Source organism: Ictalurus furcatus, chromosome 22 (genome assembly GCF_023375685.1).
Source record: "Ictalurus furcatus strain D&B chromosome 22, Billie_1.0, whole genome shotgun sequence".
Classification (NCBI taxonomy): domain Eukaryota; kingdom Metazoa; phylum Chordata; class Actinopteri; order Siluriformes; family Ictaluridae; genus Ictalurus; species Ictalurus furcatus.
Window position 1 is genome coordinate 13,401,208 of NC_071276.1, and position 21,901 is coordinate 13,423,108.

At 39.3% G+C, this 21,901-nt stretch overlaps 1 protein-coding gene across 1 annotated transcript in view; it reads left to right on the forward strand.

Annotated features, from left to right (window-relative positions):
- Positions 1–21,901, forward strand: part of fras1 (Fraser extracellular matrix complex subunit 1) — a 139,640-nt gene that overhangs the window by 50,203 nt on the left and 67,536 nt on the right. Inside the window, exons 13-20 of the mRNA XM_053610739.1 lie at positions 2,262–2,408; positions 3,420–3,554; positions 8,955–9,098; positions 10,983–11,123; positions 12,259–12,399; positions 12,991–13,158; positions 18,284–18,424; positions 19,845–19,988. Coding sequence (XP_053466714.1) covers positions 2,262–2,408; positions 3,420–3,554; positions 8,955–9,098; positions 10,983–11,123; positions 12,259–12,399; positions 12,991–13,158; positions 18,284–18,424; positions 19,845–19,988 — 1,161 coding nt within the window. The remainder of the gene's footprint in view (positions 1–2,261; positions 2,409–3,419; positions 3,555–8,954; positions 9,099–10,982; positions 11,124–12,258; positions 12,400–12,990; positions 13,159–18,283; positions 18,425–19,844; positions 19,989–21,901) is intronic.

Genomic DNA, 21,901 nt, shown 5'->3' on the forward strand with positions numbered 1-21,901 from the left:
GAACTAACAAGAGCCAAAACAACAGACCAAATGAATCTTGTGCTTGACTGTGGGGAGAAAATTGGATTTCTAGTTCCCAACAGAGTTCCTCGAGAAAACAGTCCTTTTCTCGCTTTGCATTCAGCGTTCATCCAATTAATCACACTTGATAGTGAGCAGCATGCGTCTGATAGATAGCACCTGCTAGCATGCTGGGATTCTGGTTAATGAATTCAATGCATGTGACTGTGCACCGGTGCGGACCTCTATTACATTTTACCTTACGCATAGATTTTGTGGCGAAACTCCGAACATAAAAGTTTTGTGTGTTGTTTATCTACAATATGGTGATTTTTCACTTTAAGCCATGTGCTGAAAATGCATGAATGGTTTTTAATAGGTTTGTGGGTATCAAAATTATGTATTTCTTTTATATAAATTCCTGTGTAGTTCTTAAATTAGGGGTTTTCTAAGAAATGACCTGAAGAATCTAACAATGGGTCATGATAAGGGTTCGAGAACTGCATTATTGTACAAGTCAGCACTTCTTCTGCTCCTGCACTATTGAGTCAGCTTATTAAGGCCCTGATAACTATTTCACAAACAGCTGGTAAGCGTCTGTTTGCCGTTGAGCATGCACCCACCTTGCCAGATATTCAGTTCCCTCCACTACAGTTCCACCTGTCAGTATCATTACACTCAGTGTCTTCTTGCTTTCCTTCCTACACACTCGGTCCCACTATTCACAAGAAAGTGGTGCCAAGAAGAAATTGACCAAGTGTGTTTGCAGTAAGACATTTACCTGGTCATTAATTGGCAGGGTATTCGATAGCGGAGATGAAATAATTGTGATTTGTAGTTTTTCAGCTCAGGCTTTTTTTTTTTTTTTAGCATCATGTTAAATATACAATAGCTCAGACATCAGTAATGATCATTTTTTTAGTCTATTTAGATATTCTTTCTCTTTAGCTATTCATCTTTATGTGCTAAATAAATTAATCATGTAGTAGAACATGACCATCCAAGCATATTCCTGAGGAGGTAGGGATTAGGGGTCTGAAAAAAACCCTTTCAGGTTACTCCTATAGAACCATAACAACTGAACCACCAAGCCATAGTACATAAATCCATGTGGGTTTTATTCACTTTATGACAATTAAATCATGTCTTAACAGTGGTTGCCTCAATGATTAATGTTATCTGAGCAGTTGCTGGATTATACCTTTAACTATACCCATAGCTATAAGGAGTGCCTCATCATTGACAGCTTTTCCAACTATTAATCCAACTTCATTCATTGTGCAATCAGTCCTTTAAACAACATATCTGTGAGCGTGTATATATATATATATATATATATATATGTGTGTGTGTGTGTGGGTGTGTATATATGTATATATATGTATATGTATTTAAATGAACAGTTTAAAGGAGCGGTCTGTATCATTTGAGCCCTCTATTTCCTGAGCTTTATATTGCAACTGAAATGAAATCATTGGCGACCCTCCCACTTTCCCCAACTGACTCCACTCCTTTGTGAAAAAAATAATAAACTGTGCATCCTTCATGTATTACCATTTACCATTACCAAGGGAATGGGAGAGGTGGAGCCAGTTTCTGGACCAGAAAAATTAAAACAGAAGCTTGAAATAAACAAGCTAGCCAGATAGTCTATGTTGCATAACATTGACAAGCTGTAAATTTGTATGAATGAAAATCGTAATGAGCATTAAATAACCAGTCTGTAATGTTCACAAGTGTTTCTAGACCTTTAATAATGTTTTCTATTCGTAGAACATGATAGAGTACACAAAAGGGGAAAAAGATAGATAAACAAAGGAGACAAGATGGATGACGATAAGTTAGAAGAAACATAAGTTTACTGAGATATGGAGCAACTAATCTGGTCTAGTGGTAGATTCTTCACATGATCAGTAATCTGTTGCCAGATTTTGTTCGATTTTTGTTTTGTATCCAGCACGTTATATTTTCTAAGTCTAAACCGTTCATAACAACTGGTAATCTCGGACATACACGTTCTAGTTGGTATAATCACTGTTTTTAGCAATCATTAATGCAAATACTGTGAGTTTTATAGCACGTGTACTAACGTACAGACTGCACCTTTAATATCCGAAGATTTTCTGTGCTCAGGTTTAAAAACCATTTTGAGTTTATCGGCACCTGTTATAATCTCCGGTCACCTTGATTTGGTACTACTTTTTTAATGTGCTGTTTGTGTGTGTGTGTGTGTGTGTGTGTGTGTGTGTGTGTGTGGTCAGCGGTCCAGTGTCATCCAGACTGTTTGACATGCTCCACTACGCCGGATCAGTGTAATAGCTGTAAAGACCCTGGAGCTTTTCTCTGGAAAGGACGCTGTGTGCACGTTTGTCCTCACGGTTTTTTCCCTAATGGCCGAGTCTGTGCAGGTACCTTTCAGTGTTTCTTTTCTAGAACTTTTCATAGCTTTCTAGCCTTTCTGAATTGTTTTATACGCCTGTCTCTCATTTGCATCTCATTTACATATTAGTTTCTATTTTTTTCCCTCTCTCTGGTGCTGGTCAGTTAAAGAATTTTCGGCAGTGAAGATTCATAGGCTCATCTTTGTTGTCTTCTCTTTTTGTCTCCCTTTTGGCCTTTTGTGTTTCAGCTCGCCCTCTCTTTCTCTCACACAGACACACATCTCTGGTGCTCATCTTAGTGCTTACTGAAGTATTTAAAATCCCATAAATGCTTGGCGCCAAATAGCTGTTTCTCTGCCATAAAGCTATCCATGCAAGATAAAGGTGTTAATGCAACCTTTTTCTGAAGTCTTCGCTCGGGAGGCCTGGGTCATGTGTTTTAAATGGGTGTGTTTTATATATGCCAGACAAATGCACACGTTTAACACACACACATTAACACACCCTGAGCCTACATAGTCAGACTGATAAGCAGTATAATTTTCCCTTCTGAGGTAAAAGGAGCATGTATTTGAGCGTGACTCGAAACGAACAGGTCAGAACGTGTTCCTTCTCTTCGGGAAAATATCCCCTTTCATTCTGAGGTCAGAGGTGGGATCCAACATCACTTGACAGGCAGCTAATGCGCCCCGAGAATGACCTTGTGCTTTTGGCGTCATCACTCAGTTCAGTTCAATACAGCTCCTGTCCTGTCCTCTGCTTCACTGCTGTGCCTCCTGTGGCTTGAGTTTCAGTGTAGAATAAAAATGGAAAAAAATGAAATGCTAATTAGGCTGTCACAGCAGGTTTAATACTGTCTCAATCTGTCATGAATATTTTGGTGACTCACACTCTTTATCTTTTTTTCTGACACACACACGTTTAAACCTCCTGTGTAGTCTCCAATTGTGTTATGCCATAATTTATTGTCTCCTGCCCTCTATCTCTCTCTCTCTCTCTCTCTCTCTCTCTCTCTCTCTGTCTCTCCCTCTCTCTCAGCCTGCCAGCCATCCTGTGTCACCTGTGAGAGCAGCTTTGAATGTACAGCATGTGGTGGGTCGTTTCTGCTCAGCGGTAGGCAGTGTGTGGCTGCCTGCAAGACGGGACTATACCAGGACCACACACAGTGCCTGAGTGAGTGCTCCTCCGTCTTCCACCCACACATATGAAACAACACGTACAGTGCGTTTTTTCCCTAGATGACTATGAAAAAGCCGTGCTTGTGAAAATAAAAGCCATTGAATTCTTAATAATGACGTTTAGGCACCGTTGAGTTTAGAGCTATTAAAAGCTATTAATCTCAGATATGCCAAGACGGGATTTATTTCAAAGTATGAATTAGTTTTGTCTCAGTGTTCAGAGATTTATATTTTGAAAGTCACCTTTTCAAATGCATTCTTGACGTGTTCACAAATTCAGACCCAATAGATCAGTTTTCAGATATTCAAGATATCTGCACTCAGCCGAGAGATGACACAATACCACTTTTTCTTTTCTGACTGATGCTGAGACCTCAGACGATGCTCAGACGCTCAGAAGCTTTACAGTGGTATTTTAAATCATTTTTGGGAAGCGCTTCACTTAAATGTTTGCAGGAAAATATGCCTTGTGTAATGATGTGTGGAATGATATTTGGAATGGGCAGTGGTGGCTTGGCGGTTAAGGCTCTGGGTGACTGATCAGAAGGTCGGGGGTTCAAGCTCCAGCACTGCCAAGCTGCCAATGTTGGGCCCTTGAGCAAGGCCCTTAACGCTCTCTGCTCCAGGGGGCGCTGTATCATGGCTGACCCTGCACTCTGACCCCAACCTCCTGGCATGCTGGGGTACAGTGCATCCAGAAAGTATTCACAGCGCTTCACTTTTCCCACATTTTTTATGTTACAGCCTTATTCCAAAATGGATTAAATTCATTATTTTCCTCAAAATTCTACAAACTATACCCCATAATGACAACATGAAAGAAGTTTGTTTGAAATCTTTGCAAATTTATTAAAAATAAAAAACAAAAAAGCACATGTACATAAGTATTCACAGCCTTTGCTCAATACTTTGTTGAAGCACCTTTGGCACCAATTACAGCCTCAAGTCTTTTTGAGAATGATGCTACAAGCTTGGCACACTTATTTTTGGGCAGTTTCTCAAATTCTGCTTTGCAGAACCTCTCAAGCACCATTAGGTTGGATGGGGAGCGTTGGTGCACAGTCATTTTCAGATCTCTCAAGAGATGTTCAATTGGGTTCAAGTCTGGGCTCTGGCTGGGCCACTTAAGGACATTCACAGAGTTGTCCTGTAGCCACTCCTTTGTTATCTTGGCTCTGTGCTTAGGGTCGTTGTCCTGTTGGAAGATGAACCTTCGCCCCAGTCTGAGGTCCAGAGCGCTCTGGAGCAGGTTTTCATCAAGGATGTCTCTGTACATTGCTGCATTCATCTTTCCCTCGATCCTGACTAGTCTCCCAGTTCCTGCCACTGAAAAACATCCCCACAGCATGATGCTGCCACCACCATGCTTCACTGTAGGGATGGTATTGACCAGATGATGACAGGTGCCTGGTTTCCTCCAGACATGACGCTTGCCATTCAGGCCAAAGAGTTCAATCTTTGTTCAATCAGAAATGTTTCTGTACCCTTCCCCCGATCTGTGCCTCGATACAATCCTGTCTCGGAGGTCTCCAGACAATTCCTTGGACTTCATGGCTTGGTTTGTGCTCTGACATGCATTGTTAACTGTGGGACCTTATATAGACAGGTGTGTGCCTTTCCAAATCATGTCCAATCAACTGAATTTACCACAGGTGGACTCCAATCAAGTTGTAGAAACATCTCAAGGATGATCAGTGGAAATAGGATGCACCTGAGCTCAATTTTGAGTGTCATGGCAAAGGCTGTGAATACTTATGTACATGTGCTTTTTTTTTTTTTTTTTTAATAAATTTGCAAAGATTTAAAACAAACTTCTTTCACGTTGTCATTATGGGGAATTGTTTGTAGAATTTTGAGGAAAATAATGAATTGAATCCATTTTGGAATAAGGCTGTATCATAACAAAATGTGGGAAAAATGAAGCGCTGTGAATACTTTCGGGATGCACTGTATGTGAAGAAAAAGATTCCCTGTGCTGTAATGTATATGTGACCAATAAAGACTCATTACCATTATCATTATATTTTTTTTGCCACGGAGATGTTTGTATATCAGAATTTTGTGCTTTGATCTTGAAATTTGTCTTTAATTAATCTTGCACATTAAAATTCACAAGTTGATTTAAATGAAAATGAATTTGGATGTAAGGTTTCAGCAGTTCAGCAACACATTTCAAATGCAGTTGATGAAATTCTGATTAAAATGTACACGTCGTACGTGAACAAGCATCAGTTTTTGTCTAGAGTTGATTGGACTTTACTTTTCAGTGAATTTGATGCATTAATTTGGAATTTACCATGCTTATAAAAATTGTCATTTTTATTTTAAATTTGATTCAATGAAATTTACTTGGGTAAAATGAATCATCAAAGCATGATGTTCAAAATGAGACATAAGGATTGGATCGCAAAGACGTTAATCACTGCTTATGCTCTTCCATTTTAAACCCTAATGTGTCATAACTATTGGAAACCAAAGCAAACATTAAGCTAATATTTTGTTAGAATATTAGGAGGTGTGGAACCACCATGAGTTCTTAAGAGACCCAAATAGAAGCAATCCCAGCCCTGACAAGCTAGCTGTCCATAGGCATTTCAATTCTGAAGGGACTGTGCGATAGCAATCGTGCTAACTGGGGTGTGACAGGAGCACTGGACCGTCCAAAGCAATTACAGTAGCTCGTGTCGTTGTTCCATTCCACTGTATTGAACTCGGACCAGAAATTGGATTTGTCCTAAATATATAGAGGGAATGCAGATGGAATCTCCGGCTCGGAGGGAACATTTTAGTGGGTTTAATACAGTATGGCTGAATATTAACTGATGGAAAACAAATATACTTTATAGTAGCATTTAATTCAATTCAGTTGTATTTCTATAAGTTGTAGTCAGTTGTATTTCTATTGTCACTAAGCAGCTTTACACAAATCCACTGAAGTCAGGATGAGTCTTGGGCATGGAATTATTTTTGGGAATCTTTAGGACAGAAACTCCAAGCAGAAGTAGAGAGCATCAGGATGGACCAGAGCTGCAGATGTAGAAGTGTGTATGGGATTTGAGGATGGGGAATGATATTTATATGATATTTTAGTTTTTAATGGAAGGTGAATGATCATCTGACTGAAGTGGAGTATGCACATATGTGAAGGCACATCCTGGAGGATTTACAGGATTAGGAAGCCATCTGTTTTCTTAAAAACAGATTAGTCAGGTTTGTGCTAACAGTGTGGAGCTGTATCATTAGTAATTTGGCAGTTTTTTGGCCTACAAACATTTTCATATAGATCATGATATATGATTTGATAGTAACAGCAGCAGCAAGTGTATTTTGTTGTGGAAAATGCTGTACTTGTTTAAACCAGACTTGTTAAAGGATCGTTTTATACTTCATTTTTTATTATTATAATTTTTTATACTTTTTTTAAAACTTTTATGCTTGTTATACCAAAAAATAATATATAAAAAGCACATTTTAGAACATACATTGCACGTGGAAATAACTTCTTGCAATAAATGTCATTGTAAAAAATGTATTTGAATGTTTCCTATAATAGAGAGTAAAGATTAAATACAATTTTGTCTCAGGTCTTACTTTTGCAATCTTTTACAGTCTGAACACAGACAGGAATAGAATTTAATCACATGTTCACCATTGACAAATAGAGCTTTGTAATGTATATGTGTGTTATTATTATTATTATTATGTTATTGTTATTATTTTTTTAGACAGTCTATGCTAACACTGGGTGTCCAGTGTAAATATAGTTTTAGGAACATTATGCAAAAAATATTTTGCATCTGTGTTTTTTAAGTAGTCACTCAGGTGGGTCAGATAAATATACACTTACACAGGTTTAATTATTATAAGAGAGCTCCAGTAGCCAATAACTCTCTCTGACGTGCATCTGTGACACCATATTTATTCAGTCTGTCAGCGCTGTTATATTTTATGGCACACTAGTTTTGGGTTTTCTTTTTCCAGGGCTCACAGTGTAGCTGGTGACACGAGGCTTTAAACATAAAACAAATTGCTCGGTCTTTCTGATGCCAGGAAGTGTACAAACAATCTACAATGAAACATGAGTCCCAGGCGCAATGCTCTCATAGTTGTTGTAGGAATGAGAAATCTTATATCGACTCTCAGGTTTAAGTGGAGGAAGGAAGGAAGTGCGGAGAAAAAAAAGAATCTGAAAAGCTATTTCGAGGTGTTAACAAGCCATCCATATACAGTACGTATTATTTTCATGTAATAGCTTGTAATGGTGATTTAAAAACAAAAAAAAAATTGTCTGTCATAGATTCAAACGAAGTATTTATAGTGTGGCACTGACTGGAGATAAAGTGACAGTTGCTCAATTTGGAAACAGGAAGCTCCAGGACCATCACAAATATACAGTATGTCTTTATTATTTGTAGTTATTGTACCCCTTAAATAACAAGAACCATCAACAAGACCACCTTTCTGAACCGTCCAATACATTTACCAGCTTTTGGTTTTGTCAGCAGGTTACATTAATGAATTACTCACTATACAGTCCATACAGGATTACCCTGTATTAGAAGTGGTTTTGTTTTGTTTTGTTATTGCTGCAACCAAAAATGCTTGATTTTACTGGTGCTTTATTAAAAATTTGTGAAATTGTTTTGCACAGTGATGTTTGTTGGCAAATGAGATCTTTTAGCTGTCCTCATGTTCGCCACACGTGAATCGAAGAGGGCTGAATGCGCGTTGTGATGATGTCCCGAGACGCATCTCGACCCAAATCTGCGGAAAGTCTGCAGTATTTTTGAAAAATTTCGCGCTCTTCTGAGTTTGCTTGATTTTGCGCTAATTTCCATGAGCACAAAAACGACAAATCCTGGAGGGACTGACCAGAATTTTTATAATGTGTTACAAGAAATGTCCAGCTATATCTTTGAGAATCCTGCTTTACCTTTTTCATCCATTCACGCGCCAGCTTTTTATAGAAACTAATTCAAAATGCAGAAACTGAGTCAGAAAAAAAAATTAATTAAGCTTTTGATTACAGCTGCTGCTAGGAGCGAGGTGATTTAAGGTTAGATCTCAGTAGGTCATCTACCTTATCGAGGGAAAATCTGGGCTAATTTAGCTTCTAGTCAGCGCTTTCTCTATTAGATCAGCTAGACTTCTCACTGTGTGGTTCAGTGGGGACCGTGTGAAAAGGAGGTACTGTAAGTGGGCCGTGGGTGTGTATGTGTGTATGTGGGCGTGTGTGTTTTATAGAGCCTGAGTTTCACAGAAAGGTCATCTTTTGTTCCAATTCGCACTGGCATGTAGTCTAAGTCACGCAGCTGAAAGCTCTCACCAAGGCTTATCAAGCAGAGTTTATCCCTGAATGGATTCTCAATGGCATATCTGACCCCTTCCTCTGCAGGTTGCCATGACTCCTGTTCCTCATGCCAAGGGGCGGGTCCTCAGGACTGTCTGTCATGCGCTGACCCGTCCCATCTGCTGAAGGACGGCTATTGTGTGGCAGAATGTGGGCCGGGCTTCTATGTCAGTCAGGGCCTCTGTTATGGTAAGCAACTGTATAATTGTTCTCGTATTATCGTGCAGATTTCAGACTCAACATGGGTATTATTAATTCAGCATAGTCAGTTTTTATTGTCTCGTTTACCATTGGCTAAAGAAATGCATTAATCTCCTGTAGCAGACAGTCATAATGTAACAGATAAATTTACATTTTTTTCCCCCCTTCCCTTAGCGTACCCTGAACGTATCATTTTAAATTTGCTGTTATAGCAAAACAATGAGTAGTGTGAAGGGGCCCAATATTCAGCATATTATTTTCCGAAGTTTTTTATTGCACAGTAATTTGCCGATGCTAATTTTTAAAAAAATTTCGTTAAAGAATGACACATTGTACTTTTCCATTGTTTATAGCTTTGTCTAATGTTGTGGAATGTCAGTGAAACTATTTCGTTCTTGGTATCAGTTGTGCTACAGCAGCTGTAAACAGTCATTCCCACACCATCCTCTATTTTTGTCTCTCTTGAAGTTAATAAGACTTAATAAAAAAAAATGCAGCTTGTCATGTTAGCGGTAAATCCCAAACCTATCCATCCTGAAGACTTTCCTGTATCTAAGAACAGAAAGTCACATCTTTACTTCTGACTGTACCACTGACACTGGAAACTCCTTGTAAAAATGCTAAATAAACCTCTCCTCACAGAAAACTTCACAATAGCAGCAAATTTATTTATTTATTTATTTATTTATCCATCCATTTATGTGGACCATCCTCCAAACAGTTCCCTGTGAATGAGCTGGTGCTAAAAGATAAAAGATACCATACAGTCTACTATAAAAGATAGCATACAGTCAGGTTATAAGTATTTGGACAATTTCATTTCAAATCCATTGTGGTGGTGCGCAGAGGCAAAATTATGAAAATTGTGTCATTGTCCAAATACTTATGGACCTGACTGTATTAGAGTGAATGCATTAATATAAACCTGTTATTTGGCTTTCAGCTGACATTACTGTCTGTGCTGCTGCCATTGAAAATTAATCTTCTGACCAATCAGAATCGAGAGTTCAACAGATCTATGAGTATAATAGTGTATGACATTTAAAAACTCATCAACCCATCATGTCCCTCCAACACCACAGATAACTAACTTGCATTTGTCACTGGTAAAGTTTGAATTTTAGTAGCAGAGTGTTGCTTTACATTGTCATATTGTCATATTAGACTTAATATATTTCAAATTAGCCAATGTGATCAAATATACCATGACAAGTGAGCTTTTGTTATATACCTATCTAGTGTGCACACAGGTTCTGTAGCTAAATGTCTGTCATCCAGGCAGAGTTCAGTTTTAAATCATGTTGTTAAATTTGATAACTTTTGGGGGTTTTATTTGTCACTGAATAATTCAGTAAAAAACCTGTTTTCACAGGAGGTGGTTTTTCAAAAAAGAGCAAAACATGCAGACAGTCACTAAGCACCCAGGCAGATGTTTAGCGTTGCTAGTGGCTCAGAATTCCACAGGGGGCTTAGTTTCAATCATCTGTGGCAATTGTAGGTGCACAGACATGCAGGAGGGTCTGTGAAGAACCCTCAGGCTGCAGCATGACAACAAAATCATGAAAGTCAGCTTAAAGACTAAATGTCAGCTCGGATGTTGTCGAATTCGAGGAGGTTCAGCGCATTTGTATACAGCTTCCTGTAACTGTTGTCGCTGTTTTATTTTGACGGATTTCACGCTTGTCTGCTCACATCATGGAACAGTTTGCGCACCTTGTTTAGACGCTGTCTTTGAAAGCTGTGAAATGTGAAGTGTTAGTTATTTCTCTCTTATTTCTGCATTTCCATCCCATTTAGATATTAATAAACTTTTCATTTCAAATTGAATCAGCCTACTGGAGTTCATTAACGTGTCTGTGTCTTGTGATGTAGCGTGTGACCCATCCTGTGCCACCTGTAAGCCTGATAACCCCAGCTGCCTGAGCTGCCCCAGTGGCTATGCGCTGCATCATGGGAAATGTATTTCTGACTGTCCGGATAAGCATTACAAAGACGGACACAGCCGCTGCCAATGTAAGTAACATGAAACCACAAACTTTAGAAACATTTTAGAACGCTCCCACCCTAAAATCTTTTCTCACACCTGAGTTTATCAGTGTGTTTGTGGTATGTTATTCTTGTAAAGCCAATCAACCTGTATAGATTATTTTTTTCTCAAAGCACCATCCAGAGTTATATTTTGTTTCTTTCTTCTTAGTCCATTTTTCATATTATTACATGTTTCAGATCACCTTGAGCTGGAAATCTATAAAAGTAATATATAAAGTTTCTTACTACATCTCGAGACTCATAAGCTATGTTTCCAACCAAGTTGTGAAATGAACTTGCAATAAAATTGCAATATCGCATAAAACGTTTGCGAATAAAGCACCGTTTCCATCCTACATGTTCAAGAGAACAAACTTGGTCACTTCCGGGGAAACTGGCGCATCTCTCTCTCCACCGTTTTTACTTTTCTGAGCCACTTATCCAATCACATGATTTGTTGAGGCAACGTCACATGACGTTTTGATGCACATGGAGGAATTTATTCAGTAAATGTGTTTCCACTGTAGTTTATGCACTTCTTATCGGATAAAAAAAATATCCGCCTCAATTAAGCGCATACATTTTTTGTGCGCATTTTGGAAATTTTATTTGCATCTGGTGTTTCCATCCAGCATTTTTTAAAATGCAATATTCCCAAAACAGCTATAGTTCTCAATTAAAGAATGGTACATTTCCATCAAAATGTAGCTTAGCATTTTAATTTACTCTGATACACTGAGTGACTTTGATTATTGTTTACTGTACCACGCATGCGTTAAAAAAAAAAAAAAAAAATCAATTTCTTTCCCAAATAAATATATCATATATATTAGGGGCGGCTGTGGCTCAGGTGGTAGAGCGGGCTGTCCACTAGGGACCCACATGACTCCACATACCGAAGTGTCCTTGGGCAAGACACTGAACCCCAAGTTGCTCCCGATGGCAAGTTAGCGACTTGCATGGCAGCTCTGCTACCATTGGTGTGTGAGTGTGTGTGTGAATGGGTGAATGAGACACAGTGTAAAGCGCTTTGTAGAACCGCTAAAGTTAAAAAAGCACTATATAAGTGCAGACCATCATATAACATTTTGGCCTATTCCTATGTTGTCATGTCACTCAGTGTGTCACAGCTCGTGTGCGTCCTGTTCCGGGCCCTCAGCGTCCCACTGTGCTTCATGCCCCGTCTCCCTCCTTCTGCACCACGGCGAGTGTGTGGAGTTGTGTGGAGAGGGTCTGTTCAACAGAGATGGACGCTGTTACAGTAAGAGCACGTTTTCTACCCTTGGCTAGATGATATTCAATAAGTAATAATAAACTCACTCTTAGATTATTGACTTGAGCTTGAATTAATAGCATGGAAGTAATATCTTTTTTGTGGACCTACAAGGGACAAATACAGTACATGTGTCGTGTAATCCATTGTTGAAACTTGCTTGTGAGTTTAAATGCTTCATTATCAAGGCCAGACTTGTCATACAGACATTGCTTTTTAAAGTGCCATGACTCTGAGGATATTTTATGAGCAGTTTCATCAGAGATTAAAGCAGAGTGCAGATGGCAAACATAAACACAAGTTATTGTGCCACCGGGTTGTGTATGAACTGAATTCCAAGTAACAGATATCTGTGGCTCAGCTGAGAGCTAAGCCAGAGATCAAGAGCTGAGGATGCAGTGATGTGTGTGTCACAGAAGCTGTATTTACGGCCATTTTTCTCCACCTTTTCTTCTACCTTCTTTCTCACTATTACTCTCTCTTCCTCCTCCCACCATATTTCTTCATCCTTCTTCCCCTCCTTTTTTTCTATCTATTCTCCTCATCCATCTTTCCCTCTATTACTTGCTCTCGCTGCAGGTTGCCATGTATCTTGCCGGGCTTGTGTAGGTCCTGAGTCCTCAGACTGTGCACGGTGTGCAAAGCCAGAGGAAGTGCTGCAGCCTCAGAATGCACATGTATCTCATGGCATGTGTTTATCTTCCTGTCTGTCACAACATTACCTCGACTCAGATCTCATCTGCAGAGGCAAGTACACCAGGCCAAAGCCTTCATTTCCTATAGGATTCTCATCAGGATGCTGGAATTACAATGCAGAGGAGATTATGGTAGTTGGAAGAGGTTATTGCTTAGCTACATTAAGATTTTGTTAAATTAACACATTTTTTAACATTATATTGATCAGCAGAAGCTCTAATATGAAAACAACAATAAAATTATTAGTATTGCTTGTTGAAATGCAGTGGTTAAGTGTTGCGTCTGACAATCCAAGCTTAGTTAGCCAAAGCCCTTTTCTGAGGCTTTTGAATCTACTATGCAAAAAGTATGGTCTCTCTGGACTGACATAGTGTTGAGACCTGCCGGGGGGAAAAAAGTCTATTGCGAAATTGGGACTGTGTTTTATTATTCCAGTTTGTAGATGAAGTTAAAATGTAATTAATTGTAGTTGGCCTCCTGGGAGAAAAAAAAGTTTGCAGTTAATGTATGAAACCCACAGCTCAACCCATAAGGGGAAACGATGATCTGCGTTCCACTTTGTAACTAATCACCTAAGGTGACAGGATGCACATGCTGGAGAAGCGTGGTTCAACGACAGATCCCAGTAGACTAGAAACCTGCGTACAGGAAAACAGCCTAGAGGTGGTTCAGAGAAATATTTATACAGAGAAATTAATGGCTCAGAAACTCGATTGGGAATGGAAAAGTTACAAGGAATACTGTGACTATAAGTAATTCATCAGCCCAAGAGTTGAGACCAGGTGAAGGGCATGATGGGGGGATGGGGGGAGGGTCCTAACGAGGCTGGAATCTAGGATGTCACTGGCAGAAACTCAGAAATAAACAGTTTTAAGAAGAAAAGTTTTGAAGCTTAGTCCATAGTTAGGCACAGTGCCTCAAGGGTTCTTTGAGCTTTATAATGGGATTCTGCTTGGAACCTTTTTAGTTGTATAGTTCTACATAGAATTTAATGGGCGGTAGAAGAACTTTAGTAATTAGGTTGGTAGCTGACTGCATTTTCTCAAAGAGTACGGTTCTTAGACGAGATTCAGCACCATTGCAGCTCTCCCTAAGAATGGGTAGCCTACAAAGATCATTGCAAAGGACACAGAAACCTGCAAAAAGTGCCAAAGAACTATAGGCAGGAAGCTACGGGTCTACAAGCTTACCTTAAGCGTGATGTTTGGAGACAAAATCTCCTCCCATCCGTGAAGCATAACATTGGCAGTATAATGGAATAGAGCTGTTGTGCTGACTAAGGACCTGTGTGAATTGCAATCACTGGAAGACCAAAGGAGTCAAAGGGGGTTCCACCAGACTGATTCCATCCCGGTTTCTCATTTGTAAATTCCTCCGCTGCCTATTCGGCAAATTGCAATTGACAAGATTTCTTTCCCATAGCCAACCTATCCTACATATCCTAACCTACCATCTTTGTTGAAACTGTTTATGCCTTATGAAGTCTTGTCTTTTAAGCAGCCCTGTACCGGCTGGGAGCCGGGCTAATTTCAGGGCCAGAAAAATGAAAACAAAAGCCTGAGATGAAGAAACTAGTCAGAGCTGTTGTATTGGAAGAGTGTGAATGACGGTTTTTCTAATCTTTAAAATTATATGAACCCAGAGTCAGTTTATAACATTTCAAACTACACCTATAAAACCTGTCCAGCTCAGCTTAAACCAGTCCAAAGTGCAGCATCATATTATATCTGCCTGCTCAAGGCCATTATTGCTAGCCAGAAAATAGCCAAATTGGATGGGAAACCACTTAAAAAGGCAAACCTTGCTCCTACTATTTACTATATGGAAGTCCACACTAACTTTTTCTATCACTGCTTCTTTGAAACACTGGTTTTTTTATTGTTTAAAAGATTTGCTTAAGGTTGGTTGTAGGATTCTTCATGGAGAAATGGTTTGCTCTGGGGTATTTTTGCGTCACATAGACTTCCAGGATAGGCTTTCCAAGATGTTCTACAAATAGTCATAGAAGGCTTTCTCTCTCCCAAACGTATACACACACCTCCATCAGGCACAAAGGGTCTGGAATTCATGTTCACTGAAACGTCATTGTAATTCATGAGAAAGCTAGTGCTAAGACTTGACTGATATATGACGCTTGGGATTCTGGTATCAAAACACCTGACGATTGCGTAAATGTGTTGTTTTTAAAGATGCAGCTTTCCTTTTCTATTTCTTTTGATTTATAGTGAGTCGGATGTCCTGAAATGGATTCCCTGCCTACAATCTTAACCAATATATTTGATGTATGAGGCTTTAGCACACTCGGCCGCACATCATCAACCATGATATTGTAGGCTGTGGAAATTCAGCTTTGGGCTACCATCAGTGAGTCCACTGTCAGGGTCCTCCCTAACCCAATGATGATATGTCCCCTTGACATCAATAGCATCCATTGTGTTAAGCTTGCATGCTCAGACAAATTTTCAGCTTACTCCAGGCTACCGGCAGGGTATACATATATGCATTTGTTAGTGTGTGTGTGTGTGTGTGTGTGTGCTGGTTGATCGGATGTCAGTATGAGGAAGTTCCAGTGTGTAAATCCCTTTCGTTTTCCAGTATGTCGTATGTCAGCACATGACGTGTGTATACACAGTGCTGTGAAAAAGTGTTTGCCCCAATCCCCAATGATTTTTTCTGTTTTTGTGTACATCTCATACTAAATAGTTTTAGATCTTCAAATGAAATGCAACATAAAACAAAGGCAACCTGAATAAACACACAATACAGTTGTTTTTTTTTTTATTGAAGCAAAAATTTATCCGACAACTATCACCTGTGTGAAAAACTAATTGCCCCCTCAAACTTAAAATGTGGTTGTGCTACCTGTAGCAGCAATAACTGCAAACAAATGCTTCCAATAACTGGAGATCAGTCTGTCACTTACTTCTAGGACTAGGACTTACTCCTATGATTTTGATCATTGTCCTGCTGCATAATCCAGTTACACTTGAGTTTCAGCTTATGGACTGAAGACAGGACAGTCTCCTTTAGGATTTTCTGGTAGAGAGCAGAATTCATGTTTCCCTCAATTATTGCAAGTTGCCCAGTTCCTGAAGCAGCAAAGCATCCCCACACCATCACACTCCCACCACCATGCTTGACCATAGGTCTGATGTTCTTTTTGTGGAATTTTGTGTTTGGTTTATGCCAGATGTAACGGGAACCCTGTCTTTCAAACAGTTCCACTTTCGACTCATCAATCCACAGAACATTCTCCCAAAAGGTTTGAGGATCATCAAAGTATGTTTTGGCAAAATTTATATGAGCCTTGATGTTCTTCTGGGTTAGCAGTGGTTTTCACCTCACCACTCTTCCATGCATGCCATTTTTTTTTTGTTGATGCAAGAGAGGCCTGTAGGTCCTTTGATGTTGTCCTTGGCTCTTTTGTGACTTCTTGGATGAGACGTTGCTGTGCTCTTGGAGGAATTTTGGAAGGTCGGCCACTTCTGGGAAGGTTCACTACTGTGCCGAGTTTTACCATTTGTAGATAATGGCTCTCACTGTGGTTCTTTGGAGTCCCAGAGCCTTTGAAATAGCTTTGTAGTCCTTCCCAGACTGATGTATTTCAATCACCTTCTTCCTCATCATTTCTGGAATTTCTTTCAATTTTGGCATAGTGTGTTACTGGGTAAGACCTTTTAACCAACTTCATGCTGTTGAAAAAGTTCTATTTAAGTGTTGATTTGATTGAACAGGGTTTGCAGTAATCAGGCCTGGTTGCGTCTAGTCCAGCCCCCATTTGAATTATGAATACATTTTCATAGATTTGGATGTAATGTGATATCAATGCACCACGTGAAATCATTTGAAATTCTTCACTAATTGTTTGCCATTTTCTTCCAGAATGTTTCTTCTGTTACAATTTATAACAAATCAGTTAAGAGTTTAAGAACTCCACTTCCTGACACTGTGAATTAGTACCCCATTGACCGGTATATCAATATAACTTCTTCTCCGGCTTTGTTTTAATCATATTTCAACGGGTCAAAAGTCCTGAAAATGTAGCATAATCTATAGGAGAACCACATCGGAGACATTCATCAGAAGCGTGCTAGGAAATTGTTTTACTTACATCTTTGTAGTCTCAGTGTGAAGAACACAGTTTCACAACGCTTGGTATTTAATATGCTCGTTGTTCTTCTTGGGGGCATAAACTCAATTACAATTATAGATAGATTCTTTCTGCTGGCTGACAGTGTGAGCTGCAGAGGTTGGATAATATACCAAAGTGGGTGACATAGTGAAAGGATTTAGCTACATTAACAGACAGTTCAATAGCAGACTTCCATATTACAAGAGGATACGTGTTTATCAGTGGCAAGATGTAGCATGTGTGTTTGCATTTGTTTTTACCTGTCTGACTCGTGTTCCGCCTCAAGCACTTTTCCAAACGGAGCCAGAGCTTGTTGTTGAGTGCCCTTTATATAATGGCATGATATATTGTGAGTAATGGGCATTGGCTAGGCTTGCTTTGCCTTTTTAGCATGTTTGTGTTTGAATGCAAAAGTCTGCATTCCCCATGATTCCCGGGTGGGAAAAAAAAAGACTATTTTACAGTTTATTTACAAATAAATAGAATGTCAACATCTTAAATTTCAAGAGGGCATCATGCAGTGAGACAACAATCACAAATGCATTTATCCATGACACTTTTCAGACCTGATTTGAGGCTTAGTGGTTAGCACATTTGCCTCGCACCTCTGGGGGTTGGGGGTTTGATTCCTGCCTCTACCCTGTGTGTGCTGAGTTTGCGTGTTCTTCGTGCTTCAGGGGTTTCCTCCCCCAGTCCAAAGACATGCGCTGTAGGCTGATTGGCATTGTTAAATTGTCCGTAGTGTGCGAATGTGTGTGTGGAAGTGTGTCCTGCGATGGGTTCATTTTGATTTTTATTTGACCAGCTTGTGATAATGAAATAACATCTGTGAAAAATGAATTTGCATTGCTTTTAAATGAAATGTCTTCTTCATCTTGTCCTAAGGGTATGCAAACTTTTGCACTCGACTCTTAAGTGGTTTGTATCCAGTGTGACAGTTTAGTTATAATCTCTTTTTGATACTTAACTGTTTCATCATATAAAAACAGCAGTATGTTCTCCATGTTTAAGCAATTGCTCACAAGAAACTTGTTTTCCTTTTAGAATGCCACATGTCGTGTTCACATTGCACAGCAGGAAATGCCCATAGCTGTACTTCTTGCCTTCAGCACAGTGTCCTCTACAATGGACAATGCCTCGATCGATGTCCTCATGGCTTCCATGTCCAGGGCCGAACCTGCCATGGTAAGTACTGTCCTTGTCTACTCTCTCTGACATTTATTTATTTATTTATTTATTTATTTATTTATTTTCACTAGGAAAATCCTGTCTTTTTTGTAAAAGCATTCCTCATCAGACTGTAAAAGTCCCAAATAAGCTTTAGAAGATAAATTATCCTGTACCTTTTTAAGAGTTACCTAGAAACTTTCTGTTATGAAAAAAGAAATGCGCATGAATCAATATGACTGCGAAGACACTGACAGTTTTAAAAGCAATATATGTGGTGGCGTATTGCCGTTTGTCAGTAAGATTCATTATAATGTACATGGGGGGGGGGGGGGGGGGCGTATTAAAGCTTTTCAGCAACACATGCCAGTAATGGGCTGTAATTCCTGACGTGAATCCGGCTCCCTGTACCGCTTTTTGGCTCAGCACTTTAAACATCTTTTAAGAGTCTGTTGGATTCCACGCTGCAGGCATTTTAAGATGAACTACAAGCCAAGAAGAATCCCACATACTTAGAGTTAATGGCAGTATAATTCCTTGCTGGCCGCCTTTTGAAGATAAACCATTAAATATGTTGAGCCAGTGCTAGATGGCGAATGGCTTTGGTGTCAGGCTCATTTAGGAAAGCTAATTGAGCATGCTAACCTCTTTTCAGTTGGGTGACCCAGCTTGATTCGGTATCAGCCTGTCAGGTTTTGAGTCATTCTCTTGGCATTAGTGATTTAAAGGACATATCTGTAGCGGTGTTATGTTACAGGAGGCAATTTGCTGGCATCATTTACATTCATTTTTCCTACTGCAAATCAATACAAGGTTCTTCTGAAGGATCACCTTTATCCTGTGATAGAATATTTCTCTCCTGATGGGAGTGCTCTCTTTCAGGATGACCCCACCCCATCCACAGGGCATGAAGGTTCACTAAACAGTTTGATGACGATAAAAATGAGTTAAATGGGATGCAGGGCTCTTCAGCTCACCTCTCACTTCCCACAGCTAGTTCTGGCATTCAAATTAGTAACAAGAAGAGCTAGACTTGGTGGCGGAGGCATTCTGTCGACTCTGTTGGTGTCGGCTTTGACTTGTTTAACAAATGTTAAACAAGTTTTTTTGCTGCATGTGTTACAATTACTACATAAATTTTAATTGAATCCAGGTTACAGCTGTGTCTGCAGTTGTTGGTGCAATATGGTCTAGGTCAGTGGTCATCAACGCTCTCCCTTGAGATCTACCTTCCTGCAGGTTTCGTCTCCAAGTAAAATCCAACACATAGTTTAGTTGAACTTCTTAAAGCAAGGATTAGATGGTCAGGTGGGCACGATTATGGTTGGAGCAAAAGTCTTCAGGAAGGTAGAGCTCCAGGAACAAGGATGGTGACCACTGGTCTAGGTGATTCGAATAGTTCAAATAGTTATATGAAGGGTGTTGTTTGTTTTTTCAGCTTGCCACCCAACATGTAAGGAGTGTTCTGGTCCCTCTCAAGCTGACTGCACAGTCTGCCCACCTAACACCAGCCTACACAATGGCTACTGCCGCACCAGCTGCCCTGAAGGACAGTACCTTAATGCTGTGGGCTACTGTAGTGGTGAGTAAGCCACAATATCCTCACAGTGGTGTCAAATAAATATTTAATCCTTAATATTTTGAACATACAGCTTTATATGCTTAATATAGAAGTTAAAAGTCGTACGGGTTGGGTCTTTTTGACAACAAGGTAATATACATTGTAGTAATATACATTATAGTTCCTAGTGCATGGTGGCTTAGTGGTTAGCATGTTTGACTCACACCCCAGGGTTGGGGGTTCGATTCCCACCGTGACCATGTGTGTGTGGAGTTTGCATGTTCTCTGGTTACTGGGTACTCTGGTTACTCTGGTTTCCTCTCCCAGTCCAAAGACATGCATGGTAGGCTGATTGGTGTGCCCAAAGTGTCTGTAGTGTATGAATGGGTGCATGAATATGTGTTTGTGTGACCTGCGATGGATTGGCACCCTGTCCAGGGTGTACCCTGCTTTGTGCCTGATGCTCCCTGGTATAGGCTCCAGGTTTCCCTGTGACACTGAAACGGATTAAGCGGTATAGAAGATGGATGGATGGATATAGTTCCTGTCACATGACCTTTGTTTTTATCCATAAACAATGTGCTAATAATTGAGACTAGGATGTATTTGAGATTTTATATTGGCCAGCAAATCTTTTTCTTTTCTCTTTATTGGCTTTTTTGGTTGATGCAACATGGTTAACACTTTCTGGTACCACATAAAGGTTTGCTGTGTCTCAGGTCTTGTGTAAGGTTGTGCCTCAACAAGCATGGAGATATGAATAAGAGAATCATAATAGACCAATGTATAGAAAATAGAAAAGGAATGATAACAAGTTTGAACACAGATTTAAAAAAAATTAAAAAATAAAAACACGGAAATGAGATGAACGGCTGTACCACAAAGGTTTGTCTTGTTTGCCTCATTCCTATTAAACCTTGGAAGACTCCAATGAAACTTTTAACAAGCACGAGATCCAACTGCATTGTGCTTTTACTAGGAAAATTATGCTAGTTGTCATTGATTAAACAAGATTCAGCATGTTCCTCGGAAGATGCAATTAGATGCAAAGCTAGCAAGACTTTTGCAGGGGGAGGTTATTATGTAAACGAATGGATTAATATATACAGGTTTTAATTATACCACCTGAAAAAGAGATAAAAAGGGCTTTTACTGGCTTCATATCCTCTCCTCAGCTCAACTCATTTATTAAGGGATGCCTGGTGGGACTTCTCAGAGAGGCAATTTTCATCTCTCTCACATAATCAGATGTTCTCATCTCCAATTCTAAGATAATGTTACACAAGCTGTATAAATAAATTTTAATAAATGATCAGATTGTAGATTTAGCACAGAACTTTCTGCGTGTCCTCTCCTCAGACTCACTGTTTTTATTTCTGTTTTCTGTGTGCAATTACTGCAGATCAGAATGTGTACACATTTTCCTATACTACAAAAAAAGCCCAGTGACTGTAAAATATATATATATATATATATATATATATATATATATATATATATATATATATATATATATATATATAAATGACTTAGAATGGAAAAACTACTTTAATTGGAAAAAGTGCGACCCAAAAAGTCTAATGGCAGTTCTTGAATGCTTTTTTAAAAAATCCTTTTACATGTAAAATGTGTGACTATGTAACACAAATTTAAAGTCTCCATGAAATCAAAAGTGAAGTTTTGTGGCTTTTAGTATGAATATGTCAGCCTTAAGGTTATCTATACGCTAGTGTGCTCTAAAACAATGACAAAATTCACATTTAGAAGATATATGCATTCAAAATGTACAGTCTCTCTCTACCACCGATACAGATCAACAATCATTCTGCATTTCAGCTTCTCATCACATTTTCTGTCTAGTCAAATGCTCTCTAGAATGTGAAGTGTCCCGACCCCAACATTCTAAAAATCACCTTGCTGTTGTTGCTTGAGAG